Source organism: Apostichopus japonicus, chromosome 3, assembly GCF_037975245.1.
Source record: "Apostichopus japonicus isolate 1M-3 chromosome 3, ASM3797524v1, whole genome shotgun sequence".
In the NCBI taxonomy this organism is placed as follows: domain Eukaryota; kingdom Metazoa; phylum Echinodermata; class Holothuroidea; order Aspidochirotida; family Stichopodidae; genus Apostichopus; species Apostichopus japonicus.
The window spans coordinates 8430608-8450012 of NC_092563.1; the positions used below are offsets into that span (position 1 = coordinate 8430608).

At 38.9% G+C, this 19405-nt stretch overlaps 2 protein-coding genes across 2 annotated transcripts in view; both read left to right on the forward strand.

Annotated features, from left to right (window-relative positions):
• LOC139962468 (uncharacterized) overlaps positions 1 to 19405 on the forward strand; it is an 81062-nt gene that overhangs the window by 34206 nt on the left and 27451 nt on the right. The gene's annotated exons all lie outside the window — the stretch shown is intronic.
• LOC139962452 (uncharacterized) lies at positions 940 to 19340 on the forward strand. The gene is made up of 15 exons (XM_071962419.1): positions 940 to 2500; positions 6449 to 6688; positions 7183 to 7304; positions 7632 to 7723; positions 8470 to 8499; positions 9098 to 9187; positions 9893 to 10009; positions 11348 to 11374; positions 12198 to 12380; positions 14102 to 14160; positions 15309 to 15421; positions 16308 to 16480; positions 17130 to 17358; positions 17729 to 17784; positions 18653 to 19340. The coding sequence occupies exons 1-15, from the start codon at positions 2237 to 2239 to the stop codon at positions 18697 to 18699; spliced, it is 1842 nt and encodes a 613-aa protein (XP_071818520.1). The 5' UTR covers positions 940 to 2236; the 3' UTR covers positions 18700 to 19340.

Genomic DNA, 19405 nt, shown 5'->3' on the forward strand with positions numbered 1-19405 from the left:
ACGGTCTCTATGGTTGAGTTAGTAAATAGTAACAAATTTTATATCCATGCAGCGGTGTGAGCCCCCTACCCCCACCCTGATAGTGAAAAGACCGTCTGGGCAAAGTCACTAATTTTATATATTTACCTCAGATCGCTCTTTGCAGGTCATTTTGCGACAGTTAATTTCCCGCACTATGCAGAAATCCTCGTACACTTGAAACAGCAATTAAGTTAGGTGAGCAATAAAGCAAATGGTTTGAATCGCACATTAAATATCTGTGACGTAAAAATATCGACTAAGAGACGATTGCACATTAAATACCTGTGATGTAAATATATCGACTAAGAGACGATCGCACATTAATTACCTGTGATGTAAAGACATCGACTAAGAGACGATCGCACATTAAATATCTGTGAAGTAAAGATATCGACTAATTGACGACCACACATTAAATATTTCTGATGTAGAGGTATCGACTAAGAGACGATCGCACATTAAATATCTGTGATGTAAAGATATCGACTAAAAGACGATCGCACAAGAAGTATCTCTGATGTAACGGTATCGACTAAGAGACGATCGCACATTAAATATTTCTGATGTAAAGATATCGACTTAGAGACGATCGCACATTAAATATCTGTGATGTTAAGATATCGACTTAGAGACGATCGCACATTAAATATCTGTGATGTAAAGATATCGACTAAGAGAGGATCGCACAAAAAGTATCTCTGATGTAAAGGTATCGACTAAGAGACGATTGCACATTAAATACCTGTGATGTAAAGATATCGACTTAGAGATAATTAAGACTTCATTTCTTGATGATCAATCTGATGAACAATCTTCGGTGACGTATACTCCTATAGCTATACTGAACTATCATTCAATCTATGGATTTGTATCGATAGATATATACGCATAACCTATCAGTGGCAATTTTAACTGAGTTCAGTGAGCAGGTTTATATTTTATATTTCCTGATTATTAGTCTAATATGCAGTAATAAATGTTCTCGCACACAAACAGACCACTCCAACCTACACAAACAGACAATGGACATTAATCAGCTTCAAGGACGTTACACTATGGAGATATTTCAATTCCTTGATATCGATTAATCCTTATTGTTCGGGCATTTAATGCGTTTGGTACGAGGTACTTGACAAGTCTTCGTTTACTTAGATACGCACTGTTAGGTAAGCGGTCTCTTAAATCGCATTCGGTTTGTCAGCCAACATCATCACTGTTTTCAAGCTTTCTTTTTCAGCAGACATTGCCGTTAGTCAAGTAATGATCCGCTGACGAGGAAATAAAGTTTCTCAGGAATGAGGAAAAGTATTCTCTAAAAGCGAAATTTTTATCAAGAAGAGAAGGATGATGAGGAAGTAAAAGCTAAATTCTTGCTTCAAGCAGCTGCTATAACGAGTTATACCTGCTTGGTCTTATTTACAAAATAACAATCTTGACGAACAGAAGTGAAGATTTTATCTTGCAGGAAAAAGGAGCCTAATTCTTACTTCTGTTTTTCAATCATTGGAGCATGGAGTGTAGTCTGATTTACCACGCAAAAGCCGGTACTTTTAAACTGTCTACATTTATGGGATCTTTGATGATTTTTTTCTTTTAAATTCGGATTTAAATTATTACAAAAACTTCAATGCAAATAAGAAACTTTGGTTGTGAGAATACTGTGTCGAACTTAACTCTATATATAAGGAAGGAATGAACCTACTTCATATTCTATTTCTTTTATTTCAGTTAATATCCTCATGTATGCTGATATATTACAATCACTCTTAAAACCTTTTTAGTACTTATAAAGGTGCTTGATTTTATACCCGAATGGCATGAAAATTATATAGAATCCAGAATAGTACTTATATTTGAGTTTTCACTCTTGATTTTCGGGACTAAGTCCTTCCCTTGATTGACATAAAATCACTCAAATAGGTGCTAGTTTTGGCGGTGTATAGATCTCATGTTTAGTTGTTCAACGAGTTCCAGATTTAAGTTGTCTGTTCATCCTTTCGTTAACGGTTCCTATAGACTGCGATCAGTTTGTTCCACACACAGTATACATTTTAATTCATGTTAATGTATGTTACTTGGTTTTGACGTTTTATATAGGTCTTAGATATTAATTATAACCAAACTTTACACGTATAGTTCGGAACTCTTCTATATGATAGTGAAATTCTAATTTTTAAACATTTCCCGGACTGGTCAAGTTCCTGACTTTTTCAACATGGCAGCTCTAATGTTACGTCTCCCTGTCTTTGTGATCATTTTGATTTTGTTAACTTTTTGCGAAGGAGGATTATCTGCAAGTGAGAAGAAGTATGTAACTTCTAACAAATCGTTTTTCAATTTGAAAGAGGTAAATGTAAAGAGCCACCGAAGAGCGAAACGTTCAACTAACTTCGACTCGGCTGATATAACAGCTATTCTTAATCGTCACAACGAATTACGAGGAAAAGTTTCACCAGAAGCTGCTGATATGAAGTACATGGTAGGTCAATATACCACGTGACACATGAATGAAAGCAAATCGTTATTGCGTTCATACTGCTTTATCATACTTCCATTATACAGTTGCACCTATGTATTGCACCTATGTATTGTACAACATATGTACCCTATGCCGAATTGCTCTATACTAAAGAAAGGTATGCAGTCAATCGATAATTATTCCACCTGATTCAAGTTATATGCAATTAAGGTCACGGGTCAACTGTAATGTAGTTTAGATGTATATGTCAAGCGTTATTTTCGGGTTGCGAAAATGACACGATTGTCTGGTAATTCCACGTGGTACTTATCGAAAAAGAAGGTTTCGTATTCCGAGCAGGATTTCGGTATACTGCACTTCTTGGGATACAATTAACATAAAAAATTATAGTTGTGATTACTATTAACAATATTCTACTACACCCCATCCTCACCGTAACAGATCCCATGATACCTAGAGCATATCCTTACACAAAGGCCTATGACAGGGGGAAAATAACCTTGGCCTAATGGCAGGGGCGTATCCGGGGGGGCGCAACAGGCGCGCGCCCCCCTATTGGCCGTCACCAAAAAAAAAAAAAAAAAAAATTAGCAAAAAAAAAAAAAAATTGATGACGACTTTTATGTGAGATGTCGGTGATCGCTCAACCCCCCCCTCTCCCGTATGCTTTATTTTTTGTTTGCCAAAAAAGGGTTCTGGCGAAGTTCGGCGGCATAATAGTTTTAGAACATAGATGGTAATTGTGTTTGTATTATCATTATAAACACTAAGTGACATGCCAGCCATACTAAATTGTGCATTTTATGTCCATATTTACTGGAAATGTTGCTTATTATTAAGGTCGAAGGTCGAAAAATGGATCACATATGGCCATGGGCGGCGACTCCTGGGGGGGGAAATATCCCCCCATGAAAATGGGTGGAGGGGATGTAATACACCATATCCCCCACCAAATGCCAGGGATAAGAATATTTTCATGCCTACATTTATGCATCATCGTTAATGTACGGCTCTTTTTTAGCTTCATTTCTCGCCTACCATAAACGCAGTGCGATCTTTTCAAATAAAGCGTCTTTATAAAGCAAGAAAAGTTGACTGTAGGCTTCATTGGCTCTATAACAACAAAATGTATTATTGCGCCCACGGTATTGATATAGTACATATATGCACCCTCATAGTATTCATATAGGCCCTATAGTAGGCCTACACCATCTCATGTTACCAGGGTAATGCTTAATACACGTTTCACCTGGATGCCCTAGCAATCGGTACCTAGGAATGTAACTATGTGTAATTGTGTATTGCATGTGTATAGGCCTATAATAGCCTGCATGAGGCCATTTTCTTCATCGAATAAAATAAAAGAGCCCTCGAACATTCTAACGTTGCGCCTGAAACAAGATTGACAGGGGCAATTTTCCCAAAATAACACCCGAAATTAAAAAAAAAAGTATTTTGGATCCTGATTATGAGATATTTCGGACATGACATCCCTATTTTAAAGTTGGGTATATGCCGCTTGGAAACCTCGGGAAGTGCCGTTTCCGGCCATCTAGAGGGTTTGTTAATCCCAAAATTTTCTTGTACGCTTCGCGCCAACTCATGGTGGCGCTACGCTTAGATAGTCAACAAGGTCATATCCCCCCCCCCCCACTCGGAAGTACGGATCGCCGCCCATGCATATGGCACCATTTTGCATTTCAGCCATTCTTCGAAAGCAAAAATTGTCCACCCCTCCCCTTAGACCCATCCCCCAGGACGGCGATCATTCATGCCTGACGCCCCCCCCCCCCTATTGGAAAATCCTGGATACGCCCCTGAATGGTCATCAGTGCAAGAATTGAGAGTTCACAGCGACTAGCTGTAATGGACCATAGATACATTAAAATCATGGCTTGGCATTTCTTTCTTCGATCTTCGTATCCTATGAGCAGAGATTAAACATGCCTGTATAACAAATACCACGACTTCATCTGGATTTTACTTGGTTTTCAATTACATGTCATCCTCATCTAAACGCAAATAATGCCATTGTCCTCACACTCAAATGAAAGGAGCCGTCTAAGGGGTCTACAATTAGCAACTTTGTGTATCGAGCAAACAAACAGTGAATTCTATGAATGGGCTCGGTCGACGCGAAGCCTTAGAATTTAAACTAAGAATAGATTCAGCTGACAACAGAGGGCCTGAAAATCACTTAAAGGGAGTGAAGACTCGCGCACAAAGAAACGTCTGATGCCGGTGATCTGATCTAGTTTCGAATGAGGTGTAACAGAAGTGTTAGACACCACCATCGATCCCAGAAAATACACACACACAGCTTGCTACCGTCGGTAATTAGACACTAGTGTACAGTCAATACATGCAGCTCCGGTCAATTCCCACAACACAGTGTACATAGCAGCGATGGACATCTCAGGTCCAGATAAAAGATAACAAGGTATCACGTTTCGTTACTGTCTGCATTTTGTAGCGATAAGAAAAAAACTTGCAACCAACGGAAAGTTAATTTTTTCAGAGGCGGCACGCGGTTTGGGTAGAGTCTTCAATGCCTTTAAAGAGATTTTGAGACAGATGGACTAAAATTAGTCCTAGTACTGATATACGTACAATCGCAAGCCGAGCACACGCGCCATTGATTTTACCTCGACGTCAGGGATCATGCATTCCGATATCTCAGTTATCGGTCCACAAGAAATTATGCCAACTGCTCAATCATCAATATAGTAGCAGCCAGTTGGGACAATTTCCTAATGCTAATACCTCTCTAAACTGTCCCGCAATATCATGCTTAAAAGCACTGATATTGACAGTACAAACAGTTCCTAACCTTGACCTGATAGAAACATGAAATTCATATATACTGCTCGTACTGACAACACGAGTGCTATGAGGTAGGTATGAAAACATGAATATGCATGTTTAATAATTTGCGTATTGTCGAAAGGACTGCTTGAAGCTAACGAAGTTCATTTCCTGTTGGGGTATGTATCAGATTTTAAAGCCATTGAAACAAAATAGATAGCTATGGCCCAGTTGTGAAATGTTTACCTGAAAAGAATTGACCATTGCATGCCCAAGCCTTAGCCATACAACCAGTCCTCTGATCCAACCTCGCTCTTATAATAATTACGAAAACTACTCGGAAAGGGGCCAGTCGTACCAACCTCATTTTCAGACGTTTCTATTTTTAATTTGTTATCAAAATCAATGAGGATGCAGCATTCACCAACTAATGACGCCCGTGGGTGGCCAAGAATTTTAGTGTTACATCTTAAATGGTGGGTGAAAGATAATGAACTGCATAATCCTTTAAATAAGGGGTTAATCAACGGTCTAGCGTGCGTTACTCACAGGATTAATGCACGATCGGGGGATAATGCAAGCGATGCACGAGGGCGGAGCCCGAGTGCATCCAGCGATAGCATTAACACCCGGAGTGCATTAATCATGCGAGTAACGCACGCTAGACCGTTGATTAACCCCGTTCATTCATACACTACCATTTGTGTGGGGGAAAAATCATAAAACAAAACATTTTTGGTTACATGAAACCAAAGATTTATTAAAGTGATGCCCCGTAATTTTACCGTTCGTTACTCACAGGATTAACCACGGTCAGCTGACCTGAATGGACCAACAGGATTTAGGAATCTTTACTAAGTATGAATGAACAGCCAATAAAGAGCTATAGAACCCAGCATAATGCTTAGCAACATGTGCATTGTTAGGAATTGATGTGCGTGTGAAAGCTTCCTCGTGAACTATATGGTATTATCTCCATGTATTTCTTAAGCGCCATTAGTTCTCAAAGAGTGACGTCATGCTATATATGGCGAGTTTCACATGATCTTACGACTAATTAAGCCTATTATCATCAGTTGGATAAGTTACTTATTAACACATGTACTCCACTTGCATAAGTTATATTATCTACGTTCATTTCAGAGCTGGGATGATGATCTAGCCACAATGGCCCAGGAGTGGTCGGATGGTTGCGAATTTGAGCATGGCAACCCTACCAATATATCACCATTTAGCTCCATCGGTCAGAACCTCTGGCTTGGAACAGGATCCGAATCTTCCCCACCGGACGGGACCGGTCAAACCCAGTCATGGTATAACGAAGTACAATACTACACATTTAGTAACATGGCATGTTCCCATGTTTGCGGTCATTACACGCAGGTGAGGGTTCTTGCTCACAATTCACAGCGTGATTTGTGTTGGTGCGTAATCATAAGTACATCATTAGTGTATATGCATACTACTCACGTCGCGTCATCTGTAGAATGTAGTGGTAATATATTGTAGGGAGAGCTTCCTCTCACGTGGCTTCAAGTCTGGTGTTATTTACAGAGGTGGTGCATGCCGGTGTCCGTCACGTGATCATCGACACCATACAAAGAAGGAACACGGTGATGATGAGAAGGGGAAGGGAGAGTTCGTACCTCGACAGACATATCGCTATATGATTCTGAATGTCCAATATTCAATGTCTCTATATGCATTCACCTTCAGTGTCATCTAAAACGGATGATTTGCGGGTGGGGTGGGGTGGGGTGGGGGGGTCAGGAGTTGTTCGCCTTATTGAGATGGAAAGCTTACATGGTTGTGATGAAATTCACTACCGTAGTTATTGTTACATGTCTTCTAAGTCACATGTGCTCTTTTCAACACAGGTCGTATGGTCAAGTTCATACACTGTAGGATGTGGCCGAACATTTTGTTCAACGGTCACGTGGGATGATGGCGCCAATCAATGGAATAATGCTTGGCTGGTAACTTGTAACTACGGTCCAGCGTGAGTATGAACTCGTTTATATTATGTCTTTAATCAAGATATGAAATTTGTTCAAAAGGGTATTGGGGAGGGAAGAACTTGAACACGTCACTAAAATTTAATATAAAATACTTAATTTTATAACGTCACAAAAAGAATTGTTACATTTAACAAACGCTAGCACTAAAATAACAACTTTGGCCGTAAGACTGTAAACCCCTCCAAATATTGTCATAATCTCTATGATTTGATAACTGATGGTTTGTCCATCATATAACAGTGTTCAGTGTTAATGTAACATCAGAAGCACAAAGAAAGTGCATTACACACCCGAATGTTCTTCACCAGGGGAAACTACGCCGGTACACAACCATATACTGAAGGGTCGAGCTGTACCCAATGTGACTCAGGTGTCGGACAATGCTACAACAATTTGTGTCGTAAGTCTGTAATTTTCTTGCTTCATCACATAACTTTCAGTTTCATAATTATCATAAAAAGAATAAGGCTTAATGATTAATGTGTTAAAGTTTTTCAAGCTGTATTTTTCTAGGAAGATATTTTTTAGCTACCACAAGAGGGTTTAGAAAGGTTTATCTTTAAAAGAATGTTATAATGAATGATAGTTAATTGACACAACTGTTGACTCATCTGTCTCCTGTACATACGCATGGATCTACCCTAGCCTAAGAACTGGTAACATTCTTGATCTGCGCCCCGTTAACCCTCTCTAATGCCACTGTCCTCTATATGCTATATGTGTCTATAATGTATTAAATAACGTATAGTCACTGTTTGGTTAACAGATTTATCAATGTTGATTATAGCTTACAGATTGGCTTCTCAGACTTGATTTTATTTTAAGTATTCCCTACGTATATAGTCTAACGTAACATTTGTCTTCTACTCTGATTAAAAAGGTATCACTTTCTGCATGATTTATAGTTATACCAATTCCTAAATAACAAATTTTAAAGTCAACGAACATTGTATTGTATTGGATCAAGTGTACGCGTCTATGTATATGTAATTATTCAAATATCACAGAATAATTTTTAATGATGAATATGCTAGTTTCACATTCAATAATTGACTATTTCACCTGGCAACACCCTCACCACCATCTTTATCCCCACATAGCATGAATTTATTAGGCTTAATTGAAGTTTCCGTTTATTTTCTGTAGGTCTGTGTTCCGAACACGACGAAGAGTGTGGTGAGTGACATGATTATGTTTGCAATCTAATTACCATACGTCACATTAAAACATGCATCACATTAACACATACAGATCACATGACATAATTTGCCCTTATAACGGATTACCTCTGGATCCCAAATTCATCATATGCTTATCCTCCCCTACCCCTCTAGTCAGTTTTAATTAAGACAAACAGAAATTTGAACTACCTCCATGGAAGTGTTCATTGAGGTCTCTTGACCTCAGTGGGGGTGGGTGAGGGTGGGGGATCATTGTCGGTGAGCGTAGGAGCCCATACACACTTATCTTGTCTGCCTATTGGATAATAACTGATAATTTGTTCGCTGGTGGTTCATTTGCTTTATATCGTCCACACATCTGTTAACAACTTAACAACGTGTAAGTTGCTGATGAGGCAGGGGAGGATGATTGCGGTGGGGGGGGGGGGGGAGGGGGTGTCATTTAGGGCAACAAATGGAGCTGTATATATCAATTATATGTAAATTAAATTAACTACTTCTATTGTTTTTTATAATGATTTTATGTGTTTCATACACATATGTTATTTTCATTTCATAATTGATTTTGTTTATATTTTTGCATGCGTGTATAGTTTGTAATACTGTGTGCCAGAACTGCGGTACCCGCCTCTCTAATTGTACGTGTGTCTGTCAGGATGGATGGTACGGGTCAGATTGTTCAAGTAAGTATTTAAATAATTGAATATAATATCAAAGGACTAAAACCACCCTACTCCATACCTCCCCACCCCCCCTAACATAAAAATAAACCATAATAAAACTAAATACAGAGCTTAATGAAATTTCAATAAGCAAAATAAAGATAGTTTTGACGATGAACAAAACAATATGGAAATATTGCAAGATGAACATATATCGTGGATATCGAGATACCTTTGAAGGATGAATAAAACGGTAATAAGGAAATAATGGAGAACAAAACATCAAGAAAAAATGTTGATAAATGGACAAACCAGATATGGATAATATATCGAAGGAGGAATAAAACCACTGAAGTATCGAGTTGAGAACAAATACACTTCAAACAATATAGAAGGATGAACAAACCATATTGGGATAAAATTACGAAATACAAATGCAATTATTAAACATATAAGATAAATATTCAACGGAAGCAAAGTAAGTTGTTTTGTCGAAGCAAAACAAGTGGTTGTCTTAAAAGACTTCGATTAAATTTCGACCAAGTCTTCTTGAATAAGAAGCTAACAGACTGAGACTACAATATATATCGAACCAACTATAGGAAAAGACAAAAATGCAGGCAATTTACGACGTGCCATTAGCATCATTTAAAAATGGCATCAGAGAGATTCCGTACTAAATAACTGAAACTGAAATGTTTCTTTTTTTTCTTCTCCATGGCACAGCTTACTGTGAAGACACCCACAGCTACTGTTGGCAGAATCCTGGTTGGCCTGGACCGGCCTACTGTGGGTTCCACCCAGCTGTTCCTGTAGGTTGTCCACTCATGTGCAGTGTCTGTAGTAAGTATATAAATTTGAGAGGGATTGACAGTTTCCAACTTTCCAGGTTCTCGTTTGGATGGCACCATCACCGTAAATGCTTTTATTCATATACGTAAGGAGTCAGATAAAGGCCACTCGGGATGCAAAGGGGGAGGGGGGGGCGAAGGGGGACGACCGCCCCCCTTGAGCATTTTTTATGGTATGTTTTTATGATATCGCTACTAATTTCAAATGGAAAATGCTTAGATGCAACTTGCAAGGCCTGGGAAGTGCCATTTCCAGCGATCTGGGAGGCATTTTCGACCAAAATGTTCTTGTACGCTTCGTGCCAACTCATTGTGGAGTTACGATTAGGTAGTTTCCAATGCCGAATCTACGGCTCTGATAAGTTGCCTACAGGTACCCCCCCCCCCCCACCTTCCTTGGCAAATTCCTCGCAACGCGCCTGATGCAACGGCACCCAATATCTAATTACTGCCACTTTCAAATCACGTTCCTGCATTGAAATGTTTTTATTCTCTATTTAAATATTGTTAAATCTCAAAAACACATTACCGCTGAGATGTTTCATTCTCTAATTAAATATTGTTAAATCTCGTGGAATAATTTGAATGGTTATATAATGGTCCCGTTACGCTGTCAACATGGTTGACAGCGTAAAGGCCCGGTCACACTACAGCGATATTTTATCGAAATACGGTCCGATTTTTCCGATTTAAGGCCGAAGAGTGAGGTTTGTGGTAGTGAATGTAATGAATGCAGTAGAATATTCGAATACCTACTTCAAATCTGAGGGGTTCTAGAACTGACTACATTCTGAAGTGACGTCACATCGAAAAGCGATAAAAATCGGAAGAGAAATCGGATAGCTAACCGATAAAAGGAAACGGAGTCTATATCAAAAGTTAGGAGAGGGCTATTCCACATCGGAATGGCTCAACAGATAGCAAATCAGGTCCTTTATCACTGTGGCTAGAAGACCCGAACGAAAAACTGTCTGTTTCGATTCCTCTGGGAAAATCGGATAGTATTCCGATAAAATATCGGTATAGTGTGGCCGGGCCTTAACGGGATTGTGTTTTGATCGAGCGGAACTGATGTTCTGACGTCATACAGTGCACGATTCGGCGTACTACTCAAACTGACATTCCCAACCTTGAAAATAGAGTTAGCGTAAAGTATAAAACGAGGAGGCAATGCAAAAAACACGCCCCTATGTCCATGTGTGTCTCAGGGTCTATCTGTGGCCAAGGTTTATTGCGCCCATGTTGATTTTGTATCTTGAATACAATAATTTGCAAGACGCAGATTCGAGTTAGTTATTATTTTGTTTGTCAAACATTTTGTCCTTTGCAGACGCCGAAGATCCCGACTTTGTGTGTGGTGAGTTATCCAGTGTCTATTTTGAACATATTTATAGGCAATAATTAACCACACTGTTTCTAGCTTTAGTCAGGCTATATTTTGTAACTAACTAGCAAGTTGACTTGTTGTCTCGGCGGGTAGCCATAATCCTAAACTTAAAATTGGCAACAAAACTTAGAAGTACTGATATAATTGTAGTACTATTGTAGTACTATGACTATTAATGCAACAGATCTAACACCCGTTTTTCGGACTGCACTGTAACGAGGGGGAGGGGATGGTGAAGGGGGGGGTGGAGGAGTAGGAGGGGTCAGGGGAAAATGGCTTGATAAAAGAACGAAGTAAAGACAAGTGGACGTGAGACTGTATAGTCCACTTAAAGTAAATTTAAAAGTCGTTACAATTTATTTTAAAAATAGAGTATTTTGTTACCTACCGAAGTGGGTTTTATTCATATTAGTATGCATTTTAATTACTCATTGCTATTGATAGAGATTGCATTGATCGTCATAACTTTATTTATATGTTAGTAGCCTCTAAGCTAACTAGCGGTTATATAATCTCACAGTCAGCAATTAGGCTGTCTCTCATTCGGAACCTTTAACACGTTTCATATCTTTGGAATATCATTTTATTTACCGTGTTATGAAAATAAATCACTGTGCATTAAATATTTCTTGAACTAAGAACTGGGTGTTTTCATTATGAGATTATTATAGTTTTTTAGGATTTTTGCATAAGTTTGATCATTTTCATTTGCAGGAATTTTCATTTAAATATGCTGCTGGGTTGTCTCATACACGGCACTCCAAGTTTAATACATTATTTTTCTGTTGTGCAGATGCAGCTCAGGCGTCCAGCGAAAGTCCTTCGGTCACTACCTCACAAGGTGTGACGACACTTGTCACTATCCAATCAACAACCAGCACGTGTGCAACGCTGACTTGTCAAAACGGTGGAACGTTTACCAGCGATGGATGCGAATGTAGGTGCACATCTGAGTATCAGGGAGATCTTTGTCAGCGTGAGTTCCAATATGACTATAATTCCACTCAACCGGGATGGGGGGGGGGGGGAAGCTGAGGGTATTTTTAGGGGCAAAGATCTCTTCAAATTATTTTGTTTGTAGGGATGCCAAAAAGACACTAGCGTACATTGTGGGTCTTTGGCACACCAAATACACCATGAAGAAAACAAGATGTGAAGCCCCTTAACAAGGATGTGGAGATAATATAATAAAGCCAATTATATACTGAGACCAATTGATATTGAGTATGTACATACTGTTGTACAGTATGTACAGTATGTACAGAGTACGTACAGAGTACGCAGGGGCGTCGGAAGCTTTTTGGGATTGGTACGGCATATCATAGTGTGGCCATCTATCATAATTATCGGGGGGACGTTTGGTAGGTCGAACTGCGCTACGCGCCACCATGGTTGGCGCGTAGCGTGATGGAGAAAATTTTGAAAAAATGCCTCCCAGATTGCAGGAAATGGCACTTCCCGAGCTTGAAAACAAGACCCCTGCAATGCCAGAGTAGTCACAATTAGCCTACTTGCCGTCATCATTATTGAAAATTATTGAAAAACATACCAGCCTAAACTGAGTGAGGCCGCGGGAGGCCGGGAAATGGCGCAAACGAACCGCACGGGTCCCGCGGAAAGGATGGGACACCCAGGCATGCTCGGGGAAGGGAGAAGAAGCCTGATTCCCCGAGAGAAGGGGCCAAGGCCCCAGACAGGATGTGACGCCCAAAGTCAATGGGAAACCTGTATTTACAATACTGGCGTTAGCGTCGCGATCTGAGGGAAAACGGAATGCCTTCGAGATTCTTTTCATGATGGTTAGAATATAGAAATCAGTGAAAAACACTTACAACTTTGGTCCTCATAAACAGATAAAACAGATTCACGAATTGCGCGTAAAAGCACTGCTATACCGCATATTTATGCATTGCGAACTGGTGTTATACACTGATCTATATATACTAGATCAAATTCGCTATACCGCAATTACCAATAGAGGTGTCCGGTAGACCAATCAGCGAATCCGATGCTGGTGTAGGCTTTTCTTCTGTGCATTCTCCCTTGTCTGTTTTTGTACTCGATTAATCTTCTAAAACACATTTTTGAAGTATGTATCATTTTGGTTCTTTATTTTTTTGCCATTTTTTTTTCTTAGTCCTACTTTTTTCTTTGCCATTTTTATTTTGCGCCGTGAGTACCGGCTCCGACGCCCCTGGTACGGCATGTACAGACTGATATATACTTGCAAAATACAGAAGCAGGAAAGGACTAAAACACAAACAAGAGCGTAATGAGGAAACGAGCTTTACTTCAGTCGTGGTGGGGGGGGGGGGCTGTCCCAGATCTGGCCTTCCCTGGGAGATCAATTTTGAACTAAAATCCTGTCACCAACGGTGGCTGTTTGGTCCTACACGGACGGGTTTAACTCGCAATCACTCTAGTCACAGGCTTCCTAAGCTAGACCATCCCCAACCAGAAGAGAACGTTGACTACCATGATACTTATATTTGCCACAATGTGTTAGCACAGAGAGTGTAAACATTGCATGGTCACCCTCTATATATAGTGTATGTATCTCTTTATTTTAGACGTTTATTTTTGCAGATGCATTGTAGTCAATAATGATAGATTGCTTAAATTGTTCATAACAAAATGAAACAAAGAGACTTAACTTCAGTTCCAATTTGTTGTTTTGTTTTCCCCTTGTTTTTGTAGATGCTAAAATTGAAGTAGAACATGGGGTTCTGATTCACCTCATACACGATATTGGTGACGTAAGTATTTGATTTATGCCCCCTGTTACTGCTTACATTAAAATAACCCAATACTTGATTGTGGATGACTTATGTCGTCATTGTTATGACATTATGCATTTTTTTAGTTATTAAAGTTCATTTAATAACCCCAACTGATTCGATTTGTGCCAGTCCCTACCCCTTCCTCTACTTGAAACAATTGGTGGAAAACGCTATTTATAACCGGGTTGCGTCCCATTATTAATTCAGGTTAACCTGGTTTGTTCCTTAATTATTTCAGGTTTACCTGGTTTCTTCCCTCATTAATAAAGGTTAGCCGGGTTTCTTCCTTTATTAATTCTGGTGTACCGGTTGTCTCTTCCCTTCACTAATTCAGCTCTACCGGGTTTCTTCCTTTATAAATGCAGGTTAACATGGTTTCTTCCCATTATTAATGCAGGTTAATTGGGTTTCTTCCCTTATCAAAGCAGGTTTACCGGGTTGATTCCTATATTAATTCAGGTGAACCGGGTTTCTTCCTTAATTATTTCAGGTTTACCGGGTTTTTTCCTTTATTAATGCAGGTTAACTGGGTTTCTTCCTTTATTAATTCAGGTTACCCTGGATTGTTCCTTTATTAATTCAGTTCTACCGGGTGTCTTGATTTATTAATGCAGGTTAACCTGGTTTCTTCCCATTATTAATGCAGGTTAACCGGTTTCTCCCTTTATCAAAGCAGGTTTACCGGGTTTATTCCTTATTAAGTTAGGTTAACCTGGTTTCCTTCCGTATTATTTAAGGTGAACCGGGTTTCCTCCTTAATTATTTCAGTTTTACCGGCTTTCTTCCTTTTTTAATGCAGGTTAACTGGGTTTCTTCCTTTATTAATTCAGGTTAACCTGGTTTGTTCCTTAATTATTTTAGTTTTACCTGGTTTCTTCCTTTATTAATTCAGGTTAACCTGATTTGTTCCTTAATTATTTCAGGTTTACCTGGTTTCTTCCTATATTAATGCAGTTTAACCGGGTTTCTACCCATCATCAATTCAGGTTATTCGGATTTCTTCTTTTATTAATTCAGGTTAACCTGGTTTCTTCCTGTATTAATTCAGGTGTCCGGATTTTTCCCTTCACCAATTCAACTCAGGTTAATCGGGTTCTTTTCTTATTCCTGGTTATTCGTTACAGTGGTCTCTCATACGGCCGTACCTACTAGACTTGGTTGGCCGTGTGGTTACGTATGTCTGCAACAAACCACTTTATTTCCCGTTTTGCTGTCCACCGAAGACCCAGAAAAGCAAGTAAGGATTCATTACTGGAATAATTATTGATAAATGTTACATAAAATTAAAGTTCAATTCTCGTATAGCAATTAGTTTGTTTAGGCTCCTGTATTATATTGCAATTAGTCTTGTTAAGACCCTTGTATAATATAAGCGACTGCTTCAGTATAAGCCGTCCGAAATCACCTTTATATTTGCTCTGTGGTGTATGCTTATAGTGCGCCCCCAATTTCCTCGTTTTCTTTTCGATACTTGTAACGGACAGATCCTCGAGAAAGTTTCATTGGACGAGCGCCCTCGTCACACACATCATCTCAAGATGTGTAGATACAGCATACAATGCATAGAGACTATAGCTGTGTAATGAAATAAGCTGCTACAATAGAGCGGACGAGCGCCCCGATCATGCAAACATATAACCGGTATCGTGGGAGTTTCGTGAGAGATAAAAGTTCAAAAATGAGGAACGAACATTAGAAACGTCTTGACCAAAACTATTCTGCAATATAGTTGTAGATCTAATATGATCTTTATCTATGTTAATTGAATCACTTAAATCTATTCATGATGTCGATGTTACTGACGTCAATCAGTGTCAATTGGTAAAGTATAATAAATTAGCTATATATTTACGATCATAAGCCGATGCTATCAAATCATTCGGATATTTGTATATGTTATGTAATAAAAGCTCAGCATTTCAATTTAACTGCAAAAGTTTAATGGCTATTACTAATTGTTTTAGCCGATTGATAAATGTCGATTTTGATTGAAAAGTTTAAATTTAATTATTCAATTATCAATATCTCGATAACCGTAGGAATCGCTCACAAATGTTCCTCTTTCAGCAGTCTGGATTTCCCGTTCAAGGATATAAAATGGACGATTTACTTTCTGTTTACAGTTCAGAGACTCTTTCTTACGTCGACGATAGTCACGTGGACATTGTTTCCGGTTACCCAGTGGCCAGAGACGATAGCAGTTATTGGGTCATGGTGGTCGTGCGACCTCCAGTGACCTCTGACCTCTGTACGTTGGGAGATCAGACGAGTCGAAGAAAGAGGGAAACAGACGAAGGTAATTTTTCCTATACTTGGGAGCTTCTTAAAATTCTCACCATCTAAAGTTTCTATTTCAAATCATTGGAGAGAATTTTCATTTCAGTCACATCACAAACACCTACACATACCCTAGCCATAATTCCTTACCCTCACCCTCACCTTCCCCAGGGTTTAGCGGCAATATGTGTACGACAATGAGTAGTTGTTTCCTGGTTGAAGGTACTGTGCAAATTCGATTGTTTTGTCTTTGGACTCCCTTTACTAAACCTTGATATAAACTCATGTCCTAAGTATATGCATGCAGAATACAGTTGAAAAACGAGGAAACTCCCACACGGGCAATTCTGCACTGCTTTATCAACCAATCACAGATCTCTTAGCAATGCCAACAATACAAACAAAAGAAGATATAATTTTTAATGATTTCTTCGGTATTTGATAGTTTGAAGTTATAGATGGAATGGATTGTAGGTCACCTTTTCACAGTTCAGTTTCTGAGATGTTCTGCATCTGTATTTTCACTCATTTTGTCAAGAAAACCAGCATATTGTCTGCCTACTTTCTTCCCCCCCCCCCCCCCCTTACACACATTCATCATTGGCACATATTTGCGATACATTTCTAGGTTTCTAATGATTAGAATATCTTCTTCTCTATTCATCAAGTTTTCCTGGACCAAGACACACTCTACAATGCTATTCAAAATAGCACAACGCAGATGGAGCAGGAGCTGAATGTTACTGTGGGTGCCATTGAGAAGGGTGAAGTAGAGGAAGGGAGCGATGTCGGAGAAAGCACCTCGGTCTGGCTGGTCCTCGTCATTGTCCTGCTGGTTCTAATAATTTCATCAGCATCAGCAGCATTGGTATCCGTGTTCTACGTATTCATCAAAGGGTACGTCATTCAAGACTAAGATGGTGAAGGAGGCCGGGTGGAATGGCGGGGTGGGGTGGTGGGGGGAGGTGGGGGGGGGGCGAGGGGGAGTCTTCTCTTCTATTTTCATTAAACTCATGCAAATAAAAAGACAAGCATAATCTTTGTCGTCATTATCTATGTATGACTACAAATTTAATAGTACTGCCAATGAGCTGCCTTGTTAAATTATGCTGTACTTTGGAAGTGATATCAAACATTAGTGAAGGTCAACTTAGAAAGCTTCTCGAGGATTTATTTATTTGGGTAGACAACGAGTGGAGGTGCTACCCTAATATCCATACTATTGCTGCTACAATTGGGTCAAAGTTGGAATGCATTTCTTTTCCAGGATACCAGGACGGAAATCGAACAAGGTGAATCATGAAACGGAAAAATCAAACACAGGTAATTCAAACTGAAATATCTTTTCGAAGAACGCCGTCATCTGTATAAAGGTCACACTCGTTATGTGTGTGTGACAATTGTTCTTGTACCACATAACGTTATGAGAACTTCTAGTGTGTGACGATCTACGTAATGCCTCGCTACAGCATATCACATTACAGCTGTTATATATGTAATAACATATGCCTAAAAGAGGTAATTCAAGAGGAATATAGCGTCTCGTAGCATGATGTCAGATTCCCAAAAATCATAGCCTGAATTACACTGCCAGTTTAAGTTCTATTAACACCATATAACGGTAATGGAAACCAGCTACCTACGCTATACTTAGTAAATCATTATATCTTCGAATTTATGCATGGTGTAACAAAAAGCCACTCATTGATAAGTATAGCGAGATAGCAATTTAACATGAATGTAATATCACATTAGTTAAACTTGTGTAAATGATGTAAACTTGTTTTGCACTTCTCTGTCATCTCTGTCCAAAAGTATTGCAAAGATTTCACATTTTTAGGGGTGCTGCCCGACTACATCCTATAAGAATCTCAGGAAAGGAAAGTCCCTAATGTCACCCGGATGTTCGAAAGTTCCCGGTTGATGAGAAGACCCCACATGATAACCTAACAAACGTCCTTCAAATACATCATGAACTATCCTTCTGTACAATACAATTCCAGACTGTTCCGAAGTAATTTGAATATTAATTGCTTGCATTTCTTTGTTTGCTTTCATTGGCAGCATTTGTGTGACACCTTGCGCAAACGCGAGTTCACGTGCTAATTGCGTCTCCTTGGAATTGAGTCTCACTGATAGCTAGTTTTGTGCTGATTCTCTCTCAGAAAATTTCTCTTTTTTTACACTACAGATTCAGAGAAACCTACCGAGAAGAAACAACCGCTTTCCTTTGACTAATGACGTCATTAAAATCTAAATCTTAACTTGTTAATATTGCGAACCGTGGGATCAATACATCAATCGAGGATTTAAATATTTGATTGAGATACCAACCTGTTGGTTGAAAACCCCTGGAGTAGAGCAGTATCTTTCCTCAAGTAATTAACTTTATTATGCTAAATCAGGAATTATGCTTCCTAATCGAATGAAGGTTGGCTTTCGACGCCTCTGTTTGCAGGTGTTTGTTGTTTGGTTAACAGCTTCAACTTCCATGTCAAGTTCTATTATTGTAACAAATGTTGGCAATAAAATAAAACCAAATCAATTTCCTCCCAAAATGTCAGTATATATATATATATATATATATATATATATGGATCCTACCTTAGGTCGACAGTTGCATTGACTTACACACTAAATTTAATCTAACCCTAACCCTTTTTTCTAACCCTAACCCTGAACCGACCCTAACCAAAACTTTTAAATGAACGTTTTAGAAGACGGAGAACATTATAAAGCTATTTGCGACAATAAGAAAGTGTCTTAAAATGGTAGTGAAAACATTAGGTCGACACTGAAATGTTGACCTAAGGTACACTTTTTTACCATAAACTGTCGACACAAGGTACATATTATGCTTATATATATATATATATATATATATATATATATATATATATATATATATATATATATATATATATATATATATATATATATATAT

Coding starts and splice junctions, on each gene's coding strand:
- LOC139962452 (XM_071962419.1), top strand. CDS start 2,237: ATGGCAGCTCTAATGTTACGTCTCCCTGTCTTTGTGATCATTTTGATT. Junction 10,010..11,347: donor ACTCATGTGCAGTGTCTGTA/GTAAGTATATAA, acceptor TGTCCTTTGCAG/ACGCCGAAGATCCCGACTTT. Junction 11,375..12,197: donor AGATCCCGACTTTGTGTGTG/GTGAGTTATCCA, acceptor TCTGTTGTGCAG/ATGCAGCTCAGGCGTCCAGC.